At 40.4% G+C, this 27,806-nt stretch overlaps 1 protein-coding gene across 1 annotated transcript; it reads left to right on the forward strand.

The window, feature by feature from the left end:
* On the forward strand, positions 1-27,806 carry LOC128116595 (kinesin-like protein KIF22). Its single transcript, XM_052747996.1, is given in 2 exon segments — positions 1-139; positions 26,413-27,806. Coding segments are annotated over 2 exon segments (1,512 nt in total). The 3' UTR covers positions 27,786-27,806.

Raw genomic sequence — 27,806 nt, forward strand, 5'->3', positions numbered from 1 at the left:
ATGGCAGAGACCTACTGGGCCTTTGTGAAAAACTTTTCCCTTCTGATGTCAATGGGGATTGAGAGCCCAATATGGCCATCCTTGGCAAGCATTAATATAAGCCTAGGAACTACAGCCATGCGGTTGGATTCTTCAGAAGGTAATATATGGTAACTGATTTTTCAAGTATGTTTGAGAACGTGTCACTCAGACATCTTAGAGATTAAGGATAACCCTGAATGTCACTGACCTCTATTTGTTCACAGTAGCATGCCAGCTAAGCCTTTTCATTTTCACAATCCTCTTCAACCTGGTGTAGTACCTACTTTTCAGGAGTGGCTCTGTGCAACTTTTACTGGCCTCCTGAAATTCATCTAGCCTCCTTTGAAGATACCTTAAAATTTGTGAGCCTGAATGTAGCCATTATGAGACCATTAGTTCTGCTCCTTGTTTGCTGTCTGTTTTTCTTTACGGTTTTTAGTTGTTCTTTTGCAGAGCTCCCAGCTTAAGTCGTGCTGGGATAAAGAAAAATGGGCCTTGGAGGTTCATGTTCCTGGAGCTGTGTCCATGCTAGTGGACTGTGGCAGTTAGACACAGATGATTCTCATATGCTCCAGAAGAGAATTTGACATTGCTGCTAATGTTGTTCTGTCATAGCAGTGGCAGTCACTGCTGCTACTGTTTCTGGGATTGTTATTTCTTAATTGGTTACTACAGCTAGTACAATGGAGACCCTGGCAACAAAAGTAGCTACCACAGTTAATTACTCTTTCATTCTATTGGGCATGATAAATTTAATTCAACAGTTATATACATTTTGATTGGCTTTGAAAGTTATAAAATTTATGAAACTCAAGTTCCACTTGCTTTTGGGATAACACCTTAAGAGGACTCCAATTTGCAGTAAGGCTCGTTAAGGAAGGGAATGGCTCAATTGCCTTTAGCCTACTGGCTATGGGTGGGTTAGGACTTCTGTTGGTCTTTTCTGTGTCGCACAGATTGCAAGCCCAGTGCCACTTTGAGATCTTTGGCAACAGCTAACTCTACAGCTCACGTGGTTGAGCCTGTATGATAATGAGTATTTAGAGTCGGGTAATGTCTGGGGGGTGCTTGCCAACCTAAGACAGAGCACTTGTGTGGCCTGAGCAGGTGTCTCCATGACTGGTAAGGCAATCTGCTGACATCCCACACAACCTAAGTCAGAAGTTCATTTTTTAGTAAAAAGTGGGGACCTGTAGGGTCCTGGTCCCCCATTTTGAGTAGCTGCTGCCTTGCTTGCCGACTTTGACAAGATGTCCTCCCTATGTTGATTCCCTTCTTCCTGAAAGTTCACCAGAGGTTCTTTGTTCATGTATCCTGCATTTGGTGTAAACAGCTTATATGCAAGAATGTAGAACATTCGGTAGTGAACTTCAGCCCTCCGGGGTTCCTCCATTGTGCTGTAAACCTGTATTTAAGGTTTCCTCCCTCATTCAATAAACAGGATTTGGCATTCTGCTGGGGCGGATGAGCCGCTGTCTTTTGTCTCTGTTTTTTAATCCACAGTCTCTTGCTGGGACATGGTGAACAGGTGATGGTAGCGAGGGCGCTACCACAGCACACAAGCTTACTGGAAATTAGGATGGCATGCTTCCTTCAACTCTGGAGTTATTTTAATCTTCAGAAACCAAATTTCCTGGCTGGCAGATGCCAGGATTTACATATTTCCTGAGAATTGGTGTAGTATGGTTCTTTTAACTCCAGAGTTACCTTAGTGAGTGGAGACCAAGTATTTCTTTCTTAAGAATCTGAAAAGACTGTCAGGACACTCACACACATACAAATAAAAATCACTTATTGCCACAATGTGGCAGAGACTCATGACTCTAGGAGAATCCCTAAGTTCATTTTAGGACCCACTTGGTACATTATGCGAAATAATAATTAAAAAGCAGAACATGGTACTGGGGAGATGGCTCAATGATTATGATTTCTTGCTGCTTTAGAGAACCCAAGTTCAGTTCTTTTTTTAATAAATATTTTTATTTTATAATTAATTTTACATATCACCCACGGTTTCCCCTGTCCTCCTTCCTCCCACCCCCCAGGATTCCCCCCAATCCACCCCCCATTCCCACCTCCTCCAAGGCAAGGTCTCCCCTGGGGATTCAGCCCAACCTGGTAGATTCAGTTGAGGCAGGTCTAGTCCCTTCCTCCCTTCACCAAGACTGAGCAACGTGTCTCAGCATAGGCCCTAGGTTTCAAAAAGCCAGCTCATGTACCAAGGATAGGTCCCAGTCCCACTGCCTGGGGGCCTCCTAAACAGTTCAGGCTCATCAACTATCTCACTCATCCAGAGGGCCTATTCCATTCCTAGTCCAGTTCCATGGGGGCTCCTCAGCTATTGGTTCACAGTTCATGTGTTTCTGCTAGACTGGCTATTTGTCCCTGTGTTTTTTCCAATCATGGTCTCGATATCTCTTGCTCATATCACCCCTCCTCTCTTTCGCTAGTTGGACTCTTGGAGTTCTACCTGGGGTTTGGCAATGGATCTCTGAATCTGCTTCCACCAGTCACTGGATTAGAGTTCTATCAATAGCTTCCTAGGTGAGGTAACCCAGACTCAGAAAGACTTTATTTTTAAACTATTTACTTATTTATGAGTGTCTATATGCTTTTTCTTTCTTCTTTTTAAGCCTACACACATTGTTAAACACACTGCAACTTGTTTAGTGATTTTATCTGTATGAACATGCTTTACTGTGTTATCTGTAATCTTTTCTGTCTGCATGAGTAAAACCTTGGCACACTGCCTAGAGTCAGTGGCCGGGAGACACTTTTCTGTACCACAGCCTGCATGAGAGACTATGGGACTAGGAAGCCATGTTTGGCTCTGTTTTGTGTGTTTGGAACCTTTTTTAAAAGCTTTCTCAGGTCTCAAGTGGAAATATATACTATTCCCCATGTTGGATGCCACCTCTCATCAATCTTTCTGTCTTGCCTGTCAGCTCCCAAATAAACACATGGAGACTTCTTATTAATTATTAAAACTTGGCCAATAGCTTAGGCTTGTTTTTAACTAGCTGTTATAACTTAACTCATTTTTATTAATTTATGTTCTGCCACATGGCTCATGGCTTGTTACTTCTCCTACATGTCATGCTTTCTCTGCATCTCCTGGCATCTCTGTCCTTCTTCTCAGCATTCTCTCAGCCCCCAAAATCCTGTCTAGCTATTGGCCAGTCAGCTTTTTATTAAACCAAATACCCTAGACATGTGTGTGGCCTTTGGTGGCAACATGGGTCACAGGACATCAACACAGACTCTGGCTGTGATAGGACAATGGACCCAGACATGGTCTTCAGCAGCAGCCCAGGGCCTGGATGTTATCATGGCCCCAGGAGATAGCACAGGCCACTTAGATCACCATAACCCATTCTGCAGCAGTCTGGCCCTCAGACACATACATGGCCCAAGGTTGCAGCCTGGAGTACAGGCCTCTACATGGCCCTCAGTTGTGACAGGAGTAACAGATGTCAACACACACACACCCTTAGCTGCTTCAAGGCCGCTGTTCAAGTCAGCTTGTTCCTCACCACCCTCACCTCTTCAGAGCTGCCTCTCTCCCCAGACCATGAACCATTCTGCTCTCTCTCTCTCTCTCTCTCTCTCTCTCTCTCTCTCTCTCTCTCTCTCTCTCTCTCTTCCATTTCTCTACCCTATACTCACTCACCATAATGATGCTTGACTGCTACCTATGACAGGCAAGACCTTGGGTCAGGAGGTGCGAAAACTAGCCCTGTCCCTAGGCAACTGCAGCACTAAGGAGAACAGGCCCTAGACACTGCCTGGGCAGCACCCTAGAGGTAATCCTGTTGTCGGGATTGCAGGTGAGCCAGCCCTGAGGGTGTAAGAGCAGGAGAGCTGACCCACCCCATACTTGTATGCTCCCTACAGCAATCAGTAGAGAGGGCCCTGCACCTCACCTGGGAAAAACAGTAGACCTGACAGTGGTGGTGGTGGTGGTGTGTGTGTGTGGGTAAGATGGACTCAAGGACCTGAAAGCCAGAGAACTGGCCCTATTCCCTGCTGAAGACTGCATTGGGTGAGCTTGCTGAGGCAGTGTTGGAGAGCTTGTCCATGTAGTGATGCTGAGGGAATGCTGGTGTGATGACAAACCCAGCTACCACCCAGGCCCAGAACCAGGGCTGAGTTAGCCCACCCCAACATCCACCTCAATTATGAACTGTTGGAGCATGTGAAGGGGGCAAGCCTACAGATCCAAAGCTGCAGGATCTCCATGACACAGGACAACAGCAGTATATCCAATAGGACCCCCAGTGAGATCCCATTATTGGTGGTATATCAGAAGCCAGAGACCTTGAACCAGACCAATGACTCATAGCAATGAACACTTGCAAGTAAAGACTGAAGAGTAACCTGTGTGACTCACTGGGCCACACTAAAGCTTCCATGAAAAGATCTTTATTTTTATTTTTTATTTTGTTTTTTTTTTGTTTTTCTTTTAAATTTTGTTTTGTTTTTGGTGGGGAGGGTGCAAGGACAAAGGGCAGATGCAGGGGAACAGGGAGATAAGTGGAAACGGGATACAGATGTGAAACCCACAAAGAATCAATAAAAGTTAAAATAATTTAAAAATCTGGAAGTAGCCTATGGCTTACTATACTACTAAAATTCACACTCTTGTGTGGAAAACTTAAGGTGCTAATTAGACATGCTATGCATGAAGTTTTATGTAGAACCACATGTGACCTAACACTGGGGAGAAAATTGACACTGCAAATGACCAAAAAAGCTCATGAACAAAGCCCCTGTCTTTGTAGAGCAAGGCTATTGAGGTTCTGGGGTATATAGATTCATTATTTTGCTAAGAGGATAATTATTCCTCAGATCATTTAACATGTCCACAGGTATAACAGCTTTCCTAATAGGTGGTATTCACAGGTCCTGCACAGGTTCGAGCCAGAATGGGTCCCAGCACTGAGAGGGGAAAGTTGACTATCTGTAATTGATATCCACTGGCAATGGAGTCTCACTGGGTATATTAACCACATTTCTAGATAGGCTTCATGACTTGGCCAACACAAAATGAACTCAATGGTATTTTGGTAGACTTTGTTGTTGTTGTTGTTTTCAAGACAGGGTTTCTCTGTGTAGTTTTGGTGCCTGTCCTGTATCTCACTCTGTAGACCAGGCTGGCCTCAAACTCACAGAGATCTGTCTGGCTCTGCCTCCTGAGTGCTGGGATTAAAGGCATGTACGACCGCTGCCCAGCCGTTGGTAGACTTTTTATCTAATTTTGCATTGTTTGAGCATTTATTGTCCTACTAGTATTTTGCTTGTGTATTTTCGTTCTCATTTCTATGGTTTATTTCAGGGGTGTTGTGTGTGCTTCTTGTTTGTTTTTATTTTTGTTTGTTTGTGTTTGAAAAAGAGAGAATGGGCATGGAGTTGGGTGGGAGGCTGGAGGATATGAGAGGAGTTTGGAGAAGGGAAAGGCATGATCATAATACATTATATGAAAATGTTCTTTTAATGAATTAAGTTGTTTCTGGGAGGTGATCAAAATTAAACAATATCCTCAGGGTATGGTTCACATCATTGACTATTTGGTGCTTTTATAGGAGAAGGGAAAAAATTCAATGCTCTCATGAATTCCTTGTCTCTCATTTTGGGCTTCTTTAAGACCTCTCAGCAAGAGGCAATCACCAGATATGGGCCTCTCCACAGTGGATCACAGTAAGCCAAAATAAATCTTATTTAAAAATAACTTACCATTCTGTGGCACTATTATTAGCAACAAAAGGTGGACAAAGAACCCAGTACAGAAATAGAAGGTAATTTTATTTATTTTTGTCACTCTCACACTAATGAAGTTTAATCTACATACTATTACATGACAAGAGCCTAGTACAGTGTCTGGCAAAGGGTTGGTATTTGCTTTTAAAGTATATTCATTACAGTGTTTGGATAAATAATGTAATTATAAAGTGATTACTGTACTCTTAAAACATATATTAGATAATTCTATGTAAAATTTAGCTATGTATGAGTTGTAGGCATAACCATAGTTAATCTTTGGAGTTTCACATACATTAGCATTTATTTATGAGTTTGAAATGTGCATAATGACAGAAATAAAAAATGAATCAGTGCAATAAAATATCATTCTCTAGAGGTAGCTTTTAAAAACATACACAAACATAAACACATTTTAAAAATACATAGAATTCTCAGTTGTAAGATGGATCACACCACAATCAATGTTTTTTGTTTACAGATTTCACTGACAGTGGAATAGACCATTTTAAAATTTCATAGAGGTATTATTTTGAAGTTAAGCAATATATCTGACAGATTTGTAAGTTGGATATCTTATCAATCACTTCATGACTACTTTGTATACTTGCCCTTTCAGTTACCATGATCCAATCCTCAATTTTTACCAATTGTCCAAATCAAGTAGCAGAGGTCTTTGCTGTAACTTTGGCTGTGATTGTTGCACCAAATGGCAGAATGCGAGTAGAGGATGTTCAGTGCATGAGAAAACAGTCAATCCTATGTATTCTCATCAGTGGAATGTCTTTAACAGGGTATGTTTTAGCATCTTATTCAATACGCTCAGTGATAAAGTTTGTTATAGACTTGCTTAATTAAACTATGGGGTTCAGATATGTACAGTGATACATAAAGTTAGGTAAATACTAAATGTATTTAACCTGCTCTTTCCTGGCACTTCAGGAGAAGAGACTCCTTATGTGTTACCCTTCCATTTTTCTCTGCCATGTACACATATACATACTTGAGCACAACATAGCACCTACAGCTGCATGGAAACACATTAACAAAATCTTGTTTATGTTTTAAGAACTTAAAATGCAGTTTTCTCACACTTGTTCTATAAATGGCAAAAACACTAAGTTGAAATACTAATACCAGTTGCAGAGATTGTTGCAACATACACATAAAAATATTAAGATATATATTCTGTTGGAATATAATTTTATGGTTGGATATTATAAAAACAAAGCATAACTCTAGATATCATTTTCTGAACAGTTTTTTTGAGGAATAAATGGAATTCGTTGCATTTCTGGTTCTATTTTGGCTTTTTCCTTCATTTCTTGAAAGTCTAAGTGTTCTCTAACTTCCTGGTGTGCACTGGGGTCCTGGTCTTGGGATACACTTGGTTCTTGACTTTGTTCCAGGAGGCAGTCATTAGTTCCATAATGTTCTTATGTGTTTCAATAGAGAGGTCTTCAGTACCAGGCATTTTCTGGTAGGCTTCAGGTGAATATTTCTCAGCTCCACATATTTCTTGATATGCTTCAAATGAATGTTCTTCAGTCCCAGGTGTTTCTTAGATCATTCTATAAGAAGCTGTAGGTGCAGCAATTTCTTTTATATCTCATGTAAAGGATATTCTGGTTCAAATGATTTTTGTATTTTGCGAGAAACCTCTTTAGACACAGTTATTTCTCCCAGATGGGGAAAGAAACCTTCAGTCATAATTGTATCTGAATCTGGTTCAAAACTGAACTCATCTGGTCCTGGTGATTTTTGGCATGTGTTGAGAAGACAGTCTTCAGGTACATCTGATTTAGGAGATTGTGAGCATTGATGCCTTTCAGTTGTATCTTAAGATATTGTACATGGTAGAGTTTTTGGAAACATTGTCTCTTCACCTGTTTTAGGAGAGAAGGCTTCAGGTTCAGTCACCTCACAACATATTTTTGAAGAGAACTCTTGAAGTAGAGCTATTTCTTGGCATAATTTAAGATAAAGGTCTCTAGCCAAATATTAGCCTGTTTCAGAAATGCCATTCCATACTGCTATATTGTTTCTTGACTTTATTCTAGGAGGTAGTCATTAGTTCCATCAATGTTCTTATATGTTTCAATAGCCAGCAGAATTCTCCTCATAGGTAAAGCTTTCTTCATGTATTTCCAAACAATATTCTTCAGGCATATCTTTTGGAGATGAGGCTAAATATACAAGGACTTCCATTCCAGAGTGCTAGATTTCTTTCTGGGCAGGTATCACCTGGGTTTCTTTTTCTACTTGTAATAGAGGCTCAGCCTTTTGTTATGCAGCTTGTTGTCTCTTTTGACCTCTTTGATTTACTTTCCTTGATCTCTGCCTCTTATATTTCTTCTGTTCTCCAAGGTCCCATTGTAACATATGCTTCTTTTGTGCTTCATACTTTCTTTTCTTGAGCTGTTCTCTATTTTGTAAACACCAAGATCTGATGACTTCTGGAACATGGGTCTCTTTTGCATGGGTGTCAGGTGTCTGGTAGAGCTTCACACAAGATGGGTTCTTCCCAAAGCCCATCTTGCCACAGTGCCTTCCCCGTACTTGCTGTGAATTCCATGAACAGGGTAGAAGTGTTGGGAAAGTCAGTGCTCTTCCCTGTGTCCAGCTATCTAGGTAGGGAGTGTTTCTATCACAAAGCCTTTGATAATATTGCTAGGAATGCTGATGAGATGATGACATGTTAGCCATTCTATGAGCTAATAATGGTAACTCACAGTATCTGAACTATCTGACTAATAACTGCTGTGGAATATCTTTCTGTATGCTGCGAATATGTGTTGCACTCATCAGTTGATAAGTAAAGCTCTCTGGCCAATGGCGAAGCAGAATAAGGTTAGGCAGTACATTCCAACTGAAGACAGAGACAAAGAAGGGTGAAGTCAGGAGAGACACCAGCCCACCACCCAAGGAGCAACAAGCAGATGTCAGAAGACCGGTAATGCCACAGCCACATGGCAACACATAGATTAACAGAAATGGGTTATTTTAAGATGAAAGAGGTAGCTATCAAGAAGCCTGATCATAGACCATACAGTTTGTAATTAATATAAGCCTCTTATATTTTTTTTTACTTGAGCCCAAGTGGCTGAGGGACCAGGCGAGATACAGGACAACTTCTGACTACATCTGGCATTCCAATGTGGGGCAAGAATTTCCACCTAAAACCTGAGAAAGCTTTAAAAAATGATTCTAAAATGGAGCCAAGAGCATCTTCCTGGTTTGTGTCTCTCATGTGGACCATAGCACAGAGGTACTGCAGTACTTGAGCTTGGGCACAGCATGGATGATTCCTGTTGAAATACAAAGAGGTGTCTCCAAGCCACACAGCATGCTATGTGGTGGATTTAGATTTTACTAGTGCAGACAGAAAAAAGGTTTCTGGGCTACACACTGCTTGATGGAGGCACAGACCCACTGCTTCCCAGAGTTGGTGGTGAGCATGGCTCCCAGAGCTGGCAGTAAACACATCTCCGCCATGTTGGGAAACCAAATAGGGCAGAGTCAACAGCCAAAGCCACTGTGCAGCTTAGCATTAAAAATCTCTCCTGGTCAGAAAAAGATTATAGATACACAATAAGACAGATTCAGATGGACTAAAACTCTAAACAATTTACAGTATGTGTAAAAGTCTACCCAGGCTTCAAAGAGAGAAGAAAATGAGTATAGGTAGTGAGATAAGGAAGTAAATATGCCAATACTAACCGACATGTGGACCAATGGGATCAAATTGAAGACCCTGACATTAATCCGCACACCTATGAACATATAATTTTTGACAAAGAAGCCAAAAGTGTACAATGGAAAAAAGAAAGCATCTTCAACAAATGGTGCTGGCATAACTGGATGTCAACATGTAGGAGGCTGCAAATAGATCCATATCTGTCACCGTGCACAAAACTTAAGTCCAAGTGGATCAAGGACCTCAACATAAATCCAGCTACTCTGAACCTGCTAGAAGAGAAAGTAGGAAATAGTCTTAAACGCATTGGCATAGGATATCACTTCCTACATATAACACCAGTAGCACAGACACTGAGAGAAACAATCAATCAATGGGACCTCTTGAAACTGAGAAGCTTTTGTAGAGCAAAGGATATGGTCAACAAGGCAAAGCGACAGCCTACAGAATGGGAAAATGTCTTCACCAACCCCACATCTGACAGAGGACTGATATATATATCAGAATATATAAGGAACTCAAGAAATTATACATCAAAATGCCCAACAGTCCAATTAAGAAATGGGCTATAGAACTAAACAGAGAATTCACAACAGAGGAAACTCAAATGGCTGAAAGACATTTAAGGAATTGCTCAACATCCCTAATTATCAGGAAAATGCAAATCAAAACAACTCTGAGATACCACCTTATGCCTGTCAGAATGGCTAAGATCAAAAACACTGAAGACACCTTATGCTGGAGAGGATGTGGAGCTAAGGGAACTCTCCTCCACTGCTGGTGGGAATGCAAGCTTGTACAACCACTTTGGAAATCAATATGGCACTTTCTTAGAAAATTGGGAATCAATCTCCCCCAAGATCCAGCTATACCACTCTTGGGCATATACCCAAGGAATGCTCAATCACACCACAAGAGCACTTGCTCAGCTATGTTCATGTCAGCATTGTTTGTAATAGCCAGAACATGGAAACAACCTAGATGTCCTTCAACTGAAGAATGGATAAATAAAATGTGGTCCATATACACAATGGAATACTACTCAGCAGAGAAAAACAATGACATCATGAGGTTTGCAGGCAAATGGATGGATCTAGAAAAAATCATCCTGAGTGAGGTAACCCAGACCCAGAAAGACAAACATGGTATGTACTCACTCATAGGAGGATACTAGATGTGGAACAAGGATGACTGGACTGCTACTCACATCACCAGGGAGGCTACCTGGAAAACAGGACCCCAAGAAAGACATGGGGATCGCCCAATGAAGGAGAAGTGGATAAGATCTACATGAACAGCCTGGGTAATGAAGGGCGAGGGCCAAGGGAAAGAGAGCTTGGGGGAGCGGGAGATCCCAGCTGGATCAACAGAGAGGGAGAACAAGGTATAGGTGACCATGGTAAATGAAGACCACATGAGAATAGGAAGAAGCAAAGTGCTAGAGAGGCCCACAGAAATCCACAAAGATACCCCCACAATAGACTGCTGGCAATGGTTGAGAGACAGCCCGAACTGACCTACTCTGGTGATGGGATGGCCAAACACCCTAATTGTTGTGCTAGAAACCCCATCTAACAACTGAGGGATCTGGATGCAGAGATCCACAGCTAGGCCCCGGGTGGAGCTCCGGGAGTCTAATTAGCGAGAAAGAGGAGGGTTTATATGAGCGAGAATTGTTGAGACCAAGGTTGGATAAAGCACAGGGACAAATAGCCAAACGAATGGAAACACATGAACTAAGGACCAATGGCTGAGGGGTCACCAACTGGATCAGGCCCTCTGAATGGGTGAGACAGTTGATTGGCTTGATATGTTTGGGAGGCATCCAGGCAGTTGGACCGGGTCCTGTGGTCATTGTATGAGTTGGCTGTTTGAAACCTGGGGCTTATGCAGGGTCGCTTGGCTGGGCCTGGGAGGAGGGGACTGGACCTGCCTGAACTGAGTCTACCAGGTTAATCTCAGTCCTCAAGGGAGGCTTTGCCCCAGAGGAGGTGGAAATGGGGGGTGGGCTTGGGGAAGGGGAGAGGGAGGGAGGGGGGAGATCAAGGAAATCTGTGGCTTATATGTAGAACCGAATTGTATTGTAAAATAAAATAAAACACACACACACACACACACACACACACACACACACACACACACGCACACGCACACGCACACGCACACACACAAAGAAAGTAAATAGTTTTAAAAAATAAAGTCTTTAAAGAGACAATAAAAGTAATATACAAGAAATCGCCACATAAAGATGGAAAATACACAAAGAGCCTGGATTATGTATGTTGTGTTTTCTTTAAATTTTTTGACTGTTAATGAGCTAACTGCAGGAAAACATTTGATTGTAAAGGCTGCTAACTTACACACACACACACACACACACACACACACACACACACACACGATATTATATAAACTATATTAAAGGTATCTTGACTTCAAAATTTGGATCTAAGGATATGTTTCTTTGGAAAAGTGGCACATTGGAAAGTCACTCACACCCCAGGCACAGCATCCATGTAGAAAGAGTTTATGAGAGAGAGAGAGAGAGAGAGAGAGAGAGAGAGAGAGAGAGAGAGAGAGAGAGGAAAAGAAGAAGAGAGGAAGAGAAAGGGAGGGAAAGCAGGGTTGTGCACACCTCATGGAAGGGAAGAGAGGAAAGGAGGAAGGGAGGAAGGATTTATGTCAGGACTCAGATCAGATCACCAAGGGGTGGACCAGAATGCCAACACTGGCAGGAGCCATGTTTACTGTCCCAACTCTGGGGAGTGTTTGGATCCATGCTGTCACCAAGTAGAGCTCTGCTCACTGCTTAAAAACCCCATTTAAGTGTTCAGTAGCATGACCTCCCAAAAGAGCCCTCCATGCTGCCAGCATGAACCAAGGAGCTGCATCTTAAAGGAGTTGTGCCTCTGCTTACCAATAGCAAACAGAGTCCACACAGGAAAATGCTACTACCAAGAAGCCTTCATCCAGTAACTGATGGAAGCAGATGCAGAGATCCATAGTCAAGCACTAGGCCGAGTTCCAGGAGTCCAGTCAAAGAGAGGGAGGAGGGATCATATGAGCAAAGGGGGATCAAGATCATGAAGGGGAAATCTACAGACAACTGACCCAAGCTCTTAGGAACTCATGAACTCTAGACTAACAGCTGTGGAGCCTGCATGGGACCAAGCTAAGCCCTCTGCATGGGAGACAGTTGTGTAGCTTGGTCTGTTTGAGGGGCCCCTGGCAGTGGGACCAGAATCTGTTGCATGAGCTGGCTTTGGAGGCCATTTTCTAGGGTGGGATGCCTTGCTCAGCCTTGATGCAGCGGGGAGGGATTTGGTCCTGCCTCAACTGAAATTACCAGGCTATGTTGACTCCCCCCGCAAATGGGAGGCCTTACCCTTTTGGAGGAGGGGTTGGAGGGCTGGGAGGGGAGGTAAGGGTGGGGGGTGGGAGGAGGGATGGGAGGGGAAACTGTGGATTGTATGCAAAATGAATAAAAAATAAAAATAGAATCTTTTTTTTAAGCTTTCTCAGGTTTTATGTGGAAGTTCTTGCCAAACATTTGGGCACCATATGTAAATGGAAGTTTTCCTGTGTCTCATAGCCAGTCTCAAATAATTACTCAGAGGCTTAATATAAATTATAAATGCTTGGCCTATAGTTCAAGCTTATTACTAATTAGCTTTTACACTTTAAGTTAACTCATATTCTTTATTTATGCTCTGAAAAGTAGTGATAACTTTATTAGCATGGTATGTTCATCTTCTGCTCCCTCTGCATCTGGATGGCAACTCCTGACTCTGCCTTTCCTCTTCCCAGAATTCTCCTAGTCTGGAGCTTGAGCTCAATCTCTTCCTACACAGATATTGGCCAATCAGCTTTTTATTAGCAAACGAGAGTAATACATATTCATAGTGTAGAAAAGAATTGTTCCACAGCAGTCGAACACCTCTGATAACCATTGATTCATTTTTTTGAGTTGTCTATTGTTCTTTGTTATTGGTCATGTAAATGTTATACAACTTCATGAGAAAATTTAGAATTAGAAAATGTGTAAGAATATAGGGTCTAGCCAGTAGTTTTTGATCATATCAAAGCACGACTGAAGAAAAAAAATGTTGGTGGATCTTAGGAAATAAAATACAGTGATCTCAATCCATTACCCTTTAATCCTTATATGGAAGAATAACTACTGATCTCAGATTGTTAAGGTCCTTGGGTATCAGAATTGTGGAAAAACTTACCAAAAATTTGACAGAATATTGAGCTGTATAACATTTAGTGCTTATAACCTAAGAACAATTCTCATTCTTAGTTATTCATTTAAAAGACACCATGAGGTTTTAAAAAATCTAAACCTGTTTTTTTTGTGGCACTATGAAAAATTGATTTTATGTCCTCAATTAATCTATACTTCTATAGAATTCAAATGATTCAATTCATATTGGACCCTTGAACGCATATCCTCAGGTAGATATCTTACATCTGATTTCAACATGCAGTACTCGTGAGGAATGAGTATATAATCAAAAGGATACTTAAGGGAATGGTGGCATTGCTCAGTGGTTGGGAACTCATAGCACTGTTGCAGAGGCTCTGAAATTAGTTCCCAGCACCCATGTCAGGTGGCTCAAATTTACCCATAACTTCAGTTCTATGTGATCCAATGCCCTTTTCAGGCCTCTACAGGCACATGTACTTATGGCCACATACCCACACACAAACACAAACTCATAAACATCATTAAAAATAAAACTAAATCTTTTAAAAGCGTGTTTCTCCAAATATAAAAATGTAACTTGTAAAGGCAGTGTGATCTAACTACTAGCATTTTTTTTGAGATTAGAATCTGATCTTATGATAAATATATTTTATATTCCAAGGAAGCATATATAAAATTTTTGTGGAAGTTTTCTCTCATCTATAGCTGATGCCTGGCCTTGTTGCTCAGCAACTACCTGCCAAATCTCATTTCCAAGCTGTAATGTAACTGACTCCCTGGAGAGCACTTCAAACAAATGGGAGTTTCCAGACACTTAATTCAATGCCCTTTATACAGGGATTGCTTTAGGGACCATGAGGTTTAGGATTTAAAATGTCCCAGGACCATTGTTAACTCTATGGTTTCTACAGATGCTGATTGTAAGTGGTGAGAAATTCAGAGAAATGCACACAGACACAGCCAAAAGAAACATTGACAAGGACTGAGTTTCTAGACAGCCTCAAAAGGAATGCAATATCCCATGGAGATACTGAGAAAGGAAAACCAGTATTCCATAATAGCTTTATTTATCATTATTTTCCTTAACACAAAGAGAAAAACATACAAAAATCTATAGATGAAACGTCAATTAGAAAATCAGGAGGATATAATGGCTATACCAGTTAGTGATGGATGGAATTTCAAGAAGTTATGATCATTAAGGCCTAATATTTACTGGATGCCAAAACCACGTAAAAATGAACCCACTGAAATGGAACTTAAAATTACTGAGAACAAAACCCCACTGTATCAATTGGTTTTCTATTGTGTACTTTATTCATTTTTAGGCTGTCTGGTTACAGTTTTCCTTTACTTCAAAAAAAAATCAATTTCTCACCTCATACCATCTAAGGACAAAATAAAAACACTAACATGCTAGTCTACTGTCATAGTTAGTTTCAGTTATCAAGTTGACACACTTGGGAAGAGGGAACCTCAACTGAGTAATTGCCGATCAGATTGGTCTCTGGGCATGTCTGTGGGGCATTTTCTTGATTGCTAATTTATGTAGGAGGGTCCAACCTATCGCAAGCCATATATCCCTATTGACTGTACCAAAAAGCTAGATGAGCAATCCAGAGGAAGCAAGCCAGTGGGCACTGCTTTTCCATTGTCTCTGTCTTTGCTCCTGCCTGAGTTCATGCCCTGGGTTCCCAGTGACGGACTGTAACTGTCAGTTAATTAAAGCTTTTCCTGACCAACATAGTCTTTGTGACAATTTTTTATTTTTTGGTTTTGTTTTTGAAATTTCAATGTTTTATTTTGCCCTTCTGTGATGGCTAAGGTTGTTGAACACTTTAAAAAATAATTATTGGACATTTTGTATTTCTTTGGAAACTTTCTGTTAAGCTCTTTAACCCATTCTTTCACTGAGTCCTTTGTTTTCTGGTTTTTTTTTAAGATTTATTTGTTTTATTATTTTATGTGAATGAGTACATTTGGCTGCATCTGTGTGCATACCATGTATAGTGACTGGTGCCACAGAGGTCAGAGGACAGCACCATGCCCAGTGCCCTCAGAGGTCAGAGGAAGGCATTGGGTCCCCTTGGAACTGGAGTTACAGATGGCTGTGAGCTGCCATGTGGGTGCTGGGAATTAAACCTTGGACCTCTGCAAGAGCAGTAAGTGTACTTAACCAATGAACCAACTCTCCAGTCTTGGTTTTTTGGTTTCTTAATCAGTGTTGTGTGGGTTTTTTTTCATATTCTGGATATTAATCCTTTGTCAAATGTATAAACTGGCGAAAGATCTCTCCCTCTCTATGAGTTGTTTTTCTACATGATAACTGATTCCTTTGCTATATAGAAACTTTTTAATTTTACAAGGTTCCATTCATTGGTTGCTGTTCTTACTTGCTGATAGAATCCCTTAAAAGGTGTGATTGATAAGTAAGAAATTACTTCCAAAAAACGATGGCTTCTGGACACAAAAGAGTGGACATGAAACAGTTCTGTTCAGTCAGAACTCTATAGGCTTATGACTGCAGTCTGGCCTCTCCTGCTCTATCTCTGTTAGCATACCAGGGGTTTGTTAGGTGACCCAGAGCTCAGACTCTCTTCTGGTCACTTCATCAGGATGATCAGTTATTTTGTGAATTGGCTCCAGTTTTCTAAGTGTTCAAAAGGCACGAAGCTCTCATCCTTTTTAAAGCATTGGATTGAATTCACACAGGTTCTTTTTGGCTGAATTCTGTTAACTAACACTCATGGGAGCCAGGCAAGGCAGCGCATGCTTCTAATCTCAGCATATTTGAGGACAAAATGAGAGAATTGGCAGATTTCCAGAAGTTCAACACCTGGGTTACATGCTCCTATGATCTTTGCTATGTTTAGTTTCACCTAAATTTTCCTTATTGATGAGAGTGGAAAAATTATTTAGATAGAAAACTTATACTGATAGGACATGGAGTGTTTCTCTAACGGCCTCTCTAAAGCAAACAAAATTGTCAATAAGAGAAATTTGCAGCCTACAGAATGGGAAAAGATTTTTACCAACTCTACCTCTGATAAAGGGCTAATATCCAAAATATATAAAGAACTCAGAAACTAGACCACAACAAACCAAATGATCTAATTGTAAAATGGGGTACAGATATAAACAGATAATTCTTAATAGAGGAATCTCAAATGGCTAAGAAAGACAAATACTCAACATCCTTAGCCATCAGAGAAATGCAAATCAAAATGATTCTGAGATTCTTATACCTGTCAGAATGGCTAAGATCAAATACACAAATGCCAGCTTATATTGGAGAGGATGTGGAACAATGGGAACACTCCTCCATTGCTGATGGGAGTACAAACTTGTGCAGTCATTTTGGAAATCAATATGACAGTTCCTCAGAAAATTAGGAATCAATCTATCTCAAGACCCAGCTATACCACTCTTGGACATATACTCAAATGACACATCATCCTACCACAAGGACACTTGCTCAACTATGTTAATAGCACCTTTAGTCATAATAACCAGAAACTGGAAGTAACCTAGATGTCCCTCAATCTAAGAATGGACAAAGAAAATGTGGTACAGTTACACACTGGAATATTACTTAGCTATTAAAAATGACATCATGAATTTTGCAGAAAACTGGATGGAGCTATAAAAAATCATCCTGAGTGAGGTAACCTAGACCCAGAAAGACAAACATGGTGTGTACTCACTTATAAGTGTATATTAGCTTTTAAGTAAAGAATAATCATCCTACACTCCCAGAGGAGTCTAAGAGGGAAACGTGGATCTCCCTGAGAAGGATAAATAGAATGTATTTTGTGAGTGGGATGGGGGTGGGTGGGAACTGAAACAGAAGGGATCTGATGAGGGGAGGAATGGAGTGAGAGAGTATGGGAGAGATGGCTGGAATTGGAGGGCATTTGGGGGGGAGGGCAATGTGGAAACCTAGTGCAGTAGAAGCTCCCAGGATTCTATGAGGGTGACTCTAGTGAGGACTTCTAGTGATGGAGGATACAGAGCCTGAACTGGCAATCTTCTGTAACAAAGTAATTTCCAGTGGTTGTACTGGTACAACAACCCAGCAAAAAACAAAACAAAACAAACAAACAACAAAAAAACAAACAAACAACAAAAAAACAAAACAAAAAACCTCCACCTTCAATCTATCCTGCCTGCAAAATATACTGGGGTAACGAAGGTGCAGAACTTGTGAGAGTGGCCAAGCAATGACTGATCTAACTGAGGCACAAGCCACGAGAGGGAGCATATGCCCAGCACTGCCTGGATGACCAGGAGCCAGAGGCTAGGTATCCCAGAGACCTGGGGTAGAAAAATATCAATAAAATGATTCCTAATGATATTCTATTATATTCATAGATTGGTGCTTAGCACAATCACCACAAGAGAGGCTTTCTCTGGCAGCTGATGAGAGCAAATACAGAGCCTAAAAGTCAAATATTAGGAGAGGAAAGAGCCCAAATTGGAGATCTCCATCAGGTCTCTCCCCTTGTAACTCAGGAAACCTGGCACAAGATGGGGAGGAAGAACTGTAAAAGCCAGAGGTGTCAAGGACACCAGAAGAACACAGCCCACAGAATCAAATGAGCGAGGCCCATAGGGACTCACAGAAACTGAATCAGCAATCACAGAGCCTTCATGGGTCTGTACTAGGTCCTCTGCATATAGGCTGTGTTGTTAGCTTTTATTTTTTGGGGGGGACTTCTAACAGTGGGAAGAGGGGTTTCTCTGTCTCTTTCACTTGCTCTTGGGACACTTTTCTTCATATTATGTTGCCTCACCCAGCCCTGATATGAGGGTTTGTGCCTATTTTCATTGTATTCTTGTTATGCTGTGCTAATTTGATATCCCTGGGAGGCCTGTTCTTTTCTAAAGGGAAACAGAATGATTGGATTTGGAGGAGGGGGTAGTGGGGAGGGCTGGAAGGAGTGGCGATAGGAAAAACTGTGGAACTGTGGTTAGGATACATTGTATGAGAGAAGAATTAGAAAGAACTGATTGAAGAAATGTTGAAATCTCAATATGAGACTTAGGATTAATGAACATACAAAACCCAAAGTGTACAGAATTGTGTCCCGCCTAGTGGCAGCACATCATTCCAAGAAGCAGTTTGCAAAACGTGGTTCTCTCAAGGATTGGTTAAACATCATTTAACACAGCAAAAATATTGATTCTTGGGTCTAATAAATAGTTGAATTAAGATCAAATGTCAAATGTCTAATGTGGGCAGAGCTAATAACAATACTGCAAACCCATAGTCATTTATTATGTCTTATTTTGGCTTCTCTGTGTGTTCTTTTTCATGTTCTATGAATGGCAGAGTGACAAAAATGTATTAAATGGCTTGTTTGTTTGGAAACATTAAAGGTTTGATCCCAGTCTTAGTGTAACGTGCATATTGCATGAATACATTTAAGTACCAAAGATAGTGTATATATGGGACCAAATAAGAAACAGGAGATTTTAGATGTCAGGGAAGAAACAATTTATAAATCTTTGTACATCAGATTAGGAAAATGTCTTGATGAATAACAACAAGATATTGAGTGCTTTTTTTGGAGCAATCCAGACAAAAAAAATGTCAGACCTATCGAGCAGATAACATGTGTGCCCAGGTTATTTCTGATGAAATTTCTCATTTATAAATAATAAGAAAGAAAACATTGTGTATATGAGGACATTATCTTTTCCCTTTCTATATTTCCTGTTGTATCTCCCCTAAGAGTGAGTGAATGCTTATAGTGTTTTCAACAACAAATTCTTTAAATAATATTTTTTATTTATTCTTAGAAGATTTCTTGCATTCATATAATGTATTTTTTAATATCCAGTCAAATATACCTCCCTCCAACTTTCCCTAGTGTTCCCTACCCTTTCTCCATCCCAACTTCATATCCTCTTTATAATCAACTCATTTGAAATGTAGATTTTTAAAATATATTTTCACTAAAGAGCTCCATATGATTATATGTTATTTCTCCTACTGCTGTATTTTACCTAGTCATAGTTTTTAAAGATTTTTAGATAACAAAATCTACCCATCACGCTTCCATTACCTTATACCTATGAACTATGTTCTGAAACAAGCCTATGATTTATCTCTATTTAGTTTAGTGTTTATGAATTCGCATATGTTCATAAGTAGAAAACTTTAACATAGCCTTGGAAGTTTTTAAGAAATCAATATGATAATACAAGATAGCATCGGAAAAGCCTGTTGTGTTGGTATTAGCCTATAATCCTAGCAGTATAAGGCAGAGGCAGGATGATCTCAAGTTCATACTCAGCCTGGGATATATAGTAAGACCATGTTTCATTTTTTTATAAAGTAGTTGTGACCTCCTTGTCTTGTGTTACTGTGTCTAGGATCCATCATTTAAGTGTTATCAGCAGAAATGTGTACAAAACAAAACAAGCAACAACAACAACAAAATCTAGTTTATAATGCACAGCCAATAGCTACAAAACAAATTGAAATTATATAGGAAGCCAAGAATTCAACCTTAATTTTTAAATTTCAGAGCTGATCATAATCTTCAGAGTTAGATACACAAAACAAGCTACACTCGCACTGTGGTATTTAATTCTCTTATACTCAAAGTAGGCTAAAACTTTACGTTTTTCAGATGACCATAATAAAATATAAAGTGGCATACTGTCCATATAGTTAAAATAAAATTTTTGACTGATTAGACCATTGCACTTCATAGAGCAATAAAATAACTATATAATTTTTAAATAGAGATAGACTTTTTAAAATTACACTGTGCCATTTCTCCCTTTTGTTAGATATTTTGGCTTATAAACTAATGGATTTTGCTTTCTATATTACATTTAGTAGTGCATTAGCAAAGAATGTGTAGAGAAATTAACTTTCTTCATTTATTTTTTTCAGTGCTCCTTACCTATTGATGCCCTCATTTTGGAGTTAGTATCAATACTCGAAATAACTTATAAGTAAAATTATAATAGCTTCAGTGAGTAATGTCCCCCATAGGCTTATGTACATGTGTTCCCTAGCTGATTGTTCTGTTTGGGGAAGTTATAGAACTTTTGGGAGGTATAGCCTTGCTTGAGGAAGTATGTCATTGGGGAAGTGTCTTAGTGTTCTATTGCTTGAAGAGACACCATGACCACATCAACTCCTATAAAAGAAAACATTTAATTGAGGAATTGCTTACAGTTTCAGAGGTTTAGTCTGTTATCATCATGGTAGTAAGCATGGAAACACACAGGCAAAAAAGGTGCTGTAGAAGTAGCTGAGAGCTATATCCTGATTCTGACCAAGAGAGTTACTCTGGGACTGGCATGGGTGACCACCTCCTGTGACACACTTCATTCAATAAGGCCACATTTCCTATTCCTTACAAATAATTCCACTCCCCAATGATTAAACATTCAAATCAATGAGCCTATGGATGACATTCTTATTCAAACCACTATAGAGAGACTTTCAAAGTTTATAGCCTCACATCATTGTCAATTCATTCTCTGTTTCCTGAATGTGAATGGAAATGTGATTGTTTAGCTTCCTGCTCTGGTTATCTGCTGCTGTTTGCTGTGGGGAGCCCAAAACAGCTTGACCACATAGCTGTCATGACAGGCTTACTGACAGGAACCACTCAGTCCCCAGGAAAAGCCATAAGCTGAGCCCACCCAGGAAGAGCCAGCGTCTAAGGGGAAATACCCAACATTTCAAATGTTCTGTTCCACCCATTATAAAATATTATCAGGTGTCCTTTAGACAAAGCACACAACCATTTCCCTTTTCCCAAGAAATCCCTAGGCAATCAGGGTCTTGAACCCTGGTAAGCCCCTCACCCCCAACTTCTACTATGATTAAAAACCCCACCCTCCCCGGGCTCAGCGCTCTCCAATCATAAGACTGCATACAACACATGAAGGGTCCAAGCTTGCTTGAATAAAGGCACTTTGCTTTTAAATATGGGATTTCGTCTCCAGGGTGGTCTTTTGGGGGGTCTCCGCAAACTTAGCATGACACTGCCATGACTCCCTCACTGTTATAGGCTCTCCCTCTAAAGCTATAAGCCCCATCCACCAAAGAAAAGTATATAAAAAGTATTTTCTCATAGCAAAAACTAAGAATTGCTACTAACACCTTTAAAGTCATCAGTTTTTTTTATGACATTTAATATAAGTTCACATCATTTTAGAGCAGCAATTCTCAATCTGTGGGTTACCTGCATATCAGATATTTACATTATGATTCATAACAGTGACAAAATTACAATTATGTTTTAGCAATAAAACAATTTTATAGTTGGGGGTCACCACAACATGAAGAACTGTATTAAAGGATTGCAGCGTTAAGAAGTTTGAGAATGATTGTTTTAGAGTAAAAGCTGAGATTTTATTGTCCCTATCAAAATGTGTTTGTGGTGGTTTGAAAATAGCCTCCAAAGGGAGTGAAACTATTAGGACATGAGGTTTTGTTGGGGTAGGTGTGGTATTGTTGGAGGAATTGTGTCACTGTGGAGGTAGGCTTTGAGATTTCCTATGCTTGAGCTATGGTTAGTGTGGCAGACAGTTGCTTCTTCTTTCCTGTGGATTAAGATGTAGAACTCTTAGTTCCTTCTCCAGCACCATGTCTGCCTGCTTGCTGCCATGTCCTGCCATGGAAATAATGGACAAAACCTCTGAAATTGTTAGCTCGTCCTACCCAAATTAAATGTTTTCTTTTGTAAGAGTTGTCTTGGTTGTGGTTTCTCTTCACAACAATAGAAACCTGAACAAAGAAAATACCACAGACTTTTACTTTTCAGTACATTCCTAGACATATGAGTGACAATTTTATCTATCTTAATTTGTTTGATAGTCCTGAGACTTCACAATTATTTGGGAATTTATTTTTCTTAAGACTTTATTTTTATTTCTCTGTGTGTATGTGTGTGTGTTTCTGTATGAGTGTATATTGCACGTGTAAGGGTGCCCATAGAGGCCAGAAGAGGGTGTTGGATCCTCTGAAATGAAGTTATTATCCCTTGAGAGCAAATTATCTATCCATGTTAGTATACTTAAATGGAAAATTTTCTTAAAAGTAGCATGTCTTAAACTCTTTTATGTTGCTTTTAATCAAATTCAATATTTATCAATCAATTCCTATAGACAAGGAACAAAGAACAGAAAAGAAAGAGAGGAGATAGAACTAAGAATAAGCTCAGAATCAATATTCAGCCACTGAGAGATGCCATATAGTCATTAAGTTTTATTAACAACCAGTTTTTGATTATCCTTTGCTTTACATCTAGTATCCATTTATGAATGAGTACATGCCATGTTTGTCCTTCTGAATCTGGGTTACCTCACTAAAGATGATATTTTTTAGTTCTATCCACTGCCTGTAAATTTCTTGATGTCATTGTTAGTAATACTCTATTGTGCATATGTACCACTTTTTCTTTATCCATTCTTCAGTTGAGGGGCATCTAGGTTGTTTCCAGGTTATGGCTGTTATGAATAATGCTACTATGAACATAACTGAGCAAGTCTCCTTGTGGTATGATTGAGCATCCCTTGAGTATATGCCCAAGAGTGGTATCACTGGGTTTTGAGGTAGATTGATTCTCAATTTTCTGAGAAGTCACCATACTGATTTCCAAAGTGGCTGTACAAGTTTGCACTCCCACCAACAGTGGAGGAGTGTTCCCCTTGCTCTGCATCCTCTCCAACATAAGCTGTCAAAAGTGTTTTTATCTTAGCCATTCTGACACATGCAAGATGGTATCTCAGAGTCATTTGATTTGCATTTCCCTGATGACTAAGGATGTTGAACAATTCTTTAAATGTCATTCGGCCATTTGGGATTCTTCTGTCGAGAATTCTGTTTAGATCTGTAGCCCATTTTTTTTAAAATTGGATTGTTTGGTATTTTACTACCTAGTTTCTTGAGTTCTTTACATGTTTTGGAGATCAGCCCTCTATTAGATAGGGGGTTGGTAAAGATCTTTCCATATGCTACCATTTTGTCTTGTTAGTTTCATGAAGTCCTGTATATTAATTTCGATTTCAGTGTCTGTTACTGGTGTGACGGGGGAAATAGAAGAGATCCTCTGGGTAAACTAGGGCCAAGGGGTGGGGATGGGAACATGAGGTATCAGGTTGGGAGGGTTGGGAGCCAGATGGAGGAGAAGAGTAAGGAAAGAGATGTCTTGATAGGGGTGACAATACTGGGTTAGGGGAAAACCTGATATCAGGGAAACTCCCAGGAATCCACAAGGATGACCCCAGGTAAGACTCCTTAGCAATATGGCAGGGGAGGCCTGAACTGCCCATCTCCTGTAATGAGATTGGTGATTACCCTGACTGTCATCAAAGAGCATTTATCTAGTAACTGATTGAAGCAAATGCAGCAATCCACAACCAAGCACTGGGCCAAGCTCTGGGAATCCTGTTGTAGAGAGAAAGGAATGATTGTATGAGACAGGGTGTTCAAGGTCATCACACAGGAACCCACAGAAACAACAAACTTGGACTCATAGGAGCTCACTGACTCTGCCCCATCAGTAAATCTCATTTCTGATGTATTCCACGTTTCCAAGTCCATTCTTTGGATTTCGGTAGGGGCATTTGTTGCTCCCTTGATATGACAGAAGTCAAATTAACTTAAGGGTCCTTAAACACAGTAAGAAACCAGAAAAAGCAGCTTCTATTATGCTAGGAAATAATTAAAAACTGGAGGAAATTTCATACTAAGTCTAACAGATCAGACTGAGGCAACAACCAAGTGTTATGCAGGTGTATGTACTCAGATTTATTTATGCCCCAATTCATTAAAAAATTATTGATATCTTTGTGGCTGACATTTTTTATAAACAGAAAGAATAAACATCCATAAAACACACATGATGCTTACATTGATAGAACTGAAAAACTTACTAAATTGGTCTGCCTAGACAGGGTTTTTGACAACTGTTCATTTTCATGATAGTTTGATTCTTTTGAAAGATTACAGCCTTCAAGTATTTAAAAATTCCTATACATTTTCAGGGGAAATTCTAAGAATAATTTAAAATTTCCTGGCTTAATGGTGCATGATCTCTACAATTTAAAAACAGCAGGGAAAATAGAGAATAAAATTGATGACGAGCAATTAGCTATGAGAAAGGAAAGGTGTAATCACAAGCCATTCCCTGGGATCTGCTTTCCTTAGGTGGCTGAAATCAGAGCTCCTAAGTAATTGAATCCAACACTGAAAACTTCTATAGCCTCTTACTGAGGTCAGAACTGGTCACAGCAATCACTCTGATAATTTCAGTGAAATGGATCAGATTAGTTTACAAAATTACTTTGAGAAGAGTTTAGACAAGAAGATTGAAGCATAAACAAAGTCATGATGTATTGGCATATTTACAGATATCTGTAAATGGTAAAACTAATATTATGGCTTAAAAAATAATGTCCTCTGGAAGAAGAGAATAGCATAGGAAGTGGTACCTATAGTTGCATGGAAATGTCAAGACTTGTATATTGATTAAATTAATGGATGATAAGGTAGTTCTCACACTTGTGACAATAGTGTTGGTTTATAGACTATGCTGGTTCTGTCACAGTGACTAGAATATGCCTATTTTGGACTTGGACAGTATGATGGTAAATAATGATTGTCAACTTGGCAAGGTTTAGAATCACCTAGGAGGCATAGCTTTGAGTATACCTGTAAGGGTGTTTCCAGATTGGACTAACTGAAGTAGGGAGATCTATCACAAATATATTTTGTGCCTTTCCATGGGCTGAAGCCTTACACTGAATAAAAAGGAGAAAGCAGCTGAACCCTCAGCATTCATTGCTCTTTTATGCTTGACTTTGGATGCATTGTGACCCGCTGCCTCATGCTCTGATCTTCATGACTTCCTAACCATCATGGACTGTGCCCTAATGCTGTGAGCCAAAATGAAATCATCCTTCCTTAAGATCTATGTGTTAAGTGTACAATTTATTAACTTTTGATCAGGTATTTTGAGCAGCAACAACAAAAGTAACTAGAACAGATATCAAAAAATTACATTGAGTCTATTGTTTCTCTTTGGTAGAATAGCATTTTATTGTATGAAATAAAAAATAAAAGTTTTTAAAAAGGAAAAATTTAATGTAATAGCTATATATAATAGAATAAAATAAGAAATAATTTTCATTCATAATATGAATATAGTTACATAAATAATTGAAAACTATTAATATAAATTTAATTTTTCTACTGATATTACAATTATTGTGGTTGTATATAAGACTTTATTTTTGTTTGGATAAACATTTATGAACTCTACATATGTGCCATTATTGATATATAGTCATATTATTTTTTTGTTTTTATTTACACAAAGCTTCTGCTTACAAAAGAAATCCTGTGAGGCCGGGAATCAGGATGTTTCCTCGACAGTCTTCTCGTATTGCTAGGTCTCCTGATGCGGGATCCAAGAGGTCTAATACCTTTTCCTGGTAGCTCTCTAAATGGGACATAGTGACAGAAAGGTCCCATGGCCGGCCCTCTGCACTTTCTTCCCTTGTAAGCTGCAGGAGGTCCATGAAAGCTCTGGGAATCACTCCAGGTTGTTCTGGGCTGCCCAGCATTTTGTGTGTCTTCCCTGCCCAAGTAGGCCCATAGGCAAGCACACTGGCATTCTGCCCTTCCAGCAAGTGCCTTAGGATGGGCTGTACTGAACCTATAGGCAAGCACACTGGCATTCTGCCCTTCCAGCAAGTGCCTTAGGATGGGCTGTACTGAACCTACTCTCTGACTTTGAGCAGCACTTCCTCTCAGCCAGTAAAAATCGTGTTGTAGGAGCCACCTGGCTTAACCAGCACTCTTTGTGTAGTCATGCAGTACTCCTGGTCAAGGTGGGTCAGCGGGAACGTTTGGCTCCATTTCGCCAGAAAGAAGGAAAACTCTACCTTATTGATTTGGCTGGTTCCGAGGACAACCGTCGCACAGGCAACCAGGGCATTAGGCTCAAAGAGAGTGGAGCCATCAACACCTCCCTCTTTGTACTGGGCAAAGTGGTGGACACATTAAACCAGGGCCTCCCTTGTATACCATACTGGGACAGCAAGCTCACTCGCTTATTGCAGGACTCTCTGGGTGGCTCAGCTCACAGCATCATTATTGCCAACATTGCTCCTGAAAGACATTTTTACCAGGGTACAGTCTCAGCGTTGAACTTCACTACTACATCCAAGGAGGTGATTAACTGGCCTTTCACCAATGAGAGTCTACAGCCTCATACCTTGGCACCTGTTAAGCTGTCTCAGAAAGAACTGTTAGGCCCGTCAGAGGCAAAGAAAGTCAAAGGCCCTGAAGAAGAATCAACTGAGAGCCCTGAGTCTATAGCAGCTCCAGCTTCTGCCTCCCAGAAACTAAGCCTCTTACAGAAACTAAGAAATATGGACCCAGCCATGTTGGAGAACCTGCTGAGCTTGGATCATATGCTGGGCTCCCAGGGGAGCCAAGGGACACCTCTACTGAATACTCCAAAGTGAGAGCGAATGTTTTTCATTAAGACAGTGGAGGAAAAGGACTTGGAGATTGAGAGGCTTAAGATGAAGCAAAAAGAACTGGAGGCCAAGGTGTTGGCCCAGGAGGTGCTGAATCCAAAGGAGAAAGAGAACATCCCGGCAACTCCCCAGCCCCTCCCTTCTTGTCCAGGCACAACCGCAAAGCCCCTGAAAAGGGCCGTGATGATGCCTCTGCAGCTAATTCAGAAGCAGGCAGAGTCAAAGATCCATATTCTGAAGAAAGGCCACAAAAGAAAGCTGGAGCCATCACATGTGTCCGAGCCTGTGGAAAAGGCTGAGGACTGCTGGGAGCTACAGATTAGCCCACAGTTACTGGCACACGGACGCAAAAAATTATTGGATCTGCTGAATGAATGCTCAGCCCGAGATCTTCGCAGCCTGCAGCTCATTGGCCGGAAGAAGGCCCAACTCATCATGGGCTGGAGGGAGCTCCGTGGCCCCTTCAGCAAGGTGGAGGACTTGGAACAGGTGGAAGGCATTTCTGGAAAGCAGGTAGAGTCTTCCCTGAAGGCGAACCTCTTGGGCTTGGCTGCCGGCCAGCACTGTGGTCCCTCCTGACTACCAGCTCTTAACACTACC

The sequence above is a fragment of the Peromyscus californicus genome, unplaced genomic scaffold (assembly GCF_007827085.1).
Source record: "Peromyscus californicus insignis strain IS unplaced genomic scaffold, ASM782708v3 Scaffold_10__1_contigs__length_136768540, whole genome shotgun sequence".
In the NCBI taxonomy this organism is placed as follows: Eukaryota; Metazoa; Chordata; class Mammalia; order Rodentia; family Cricetidae; genus Peromyscus; species Peromyscus californicus.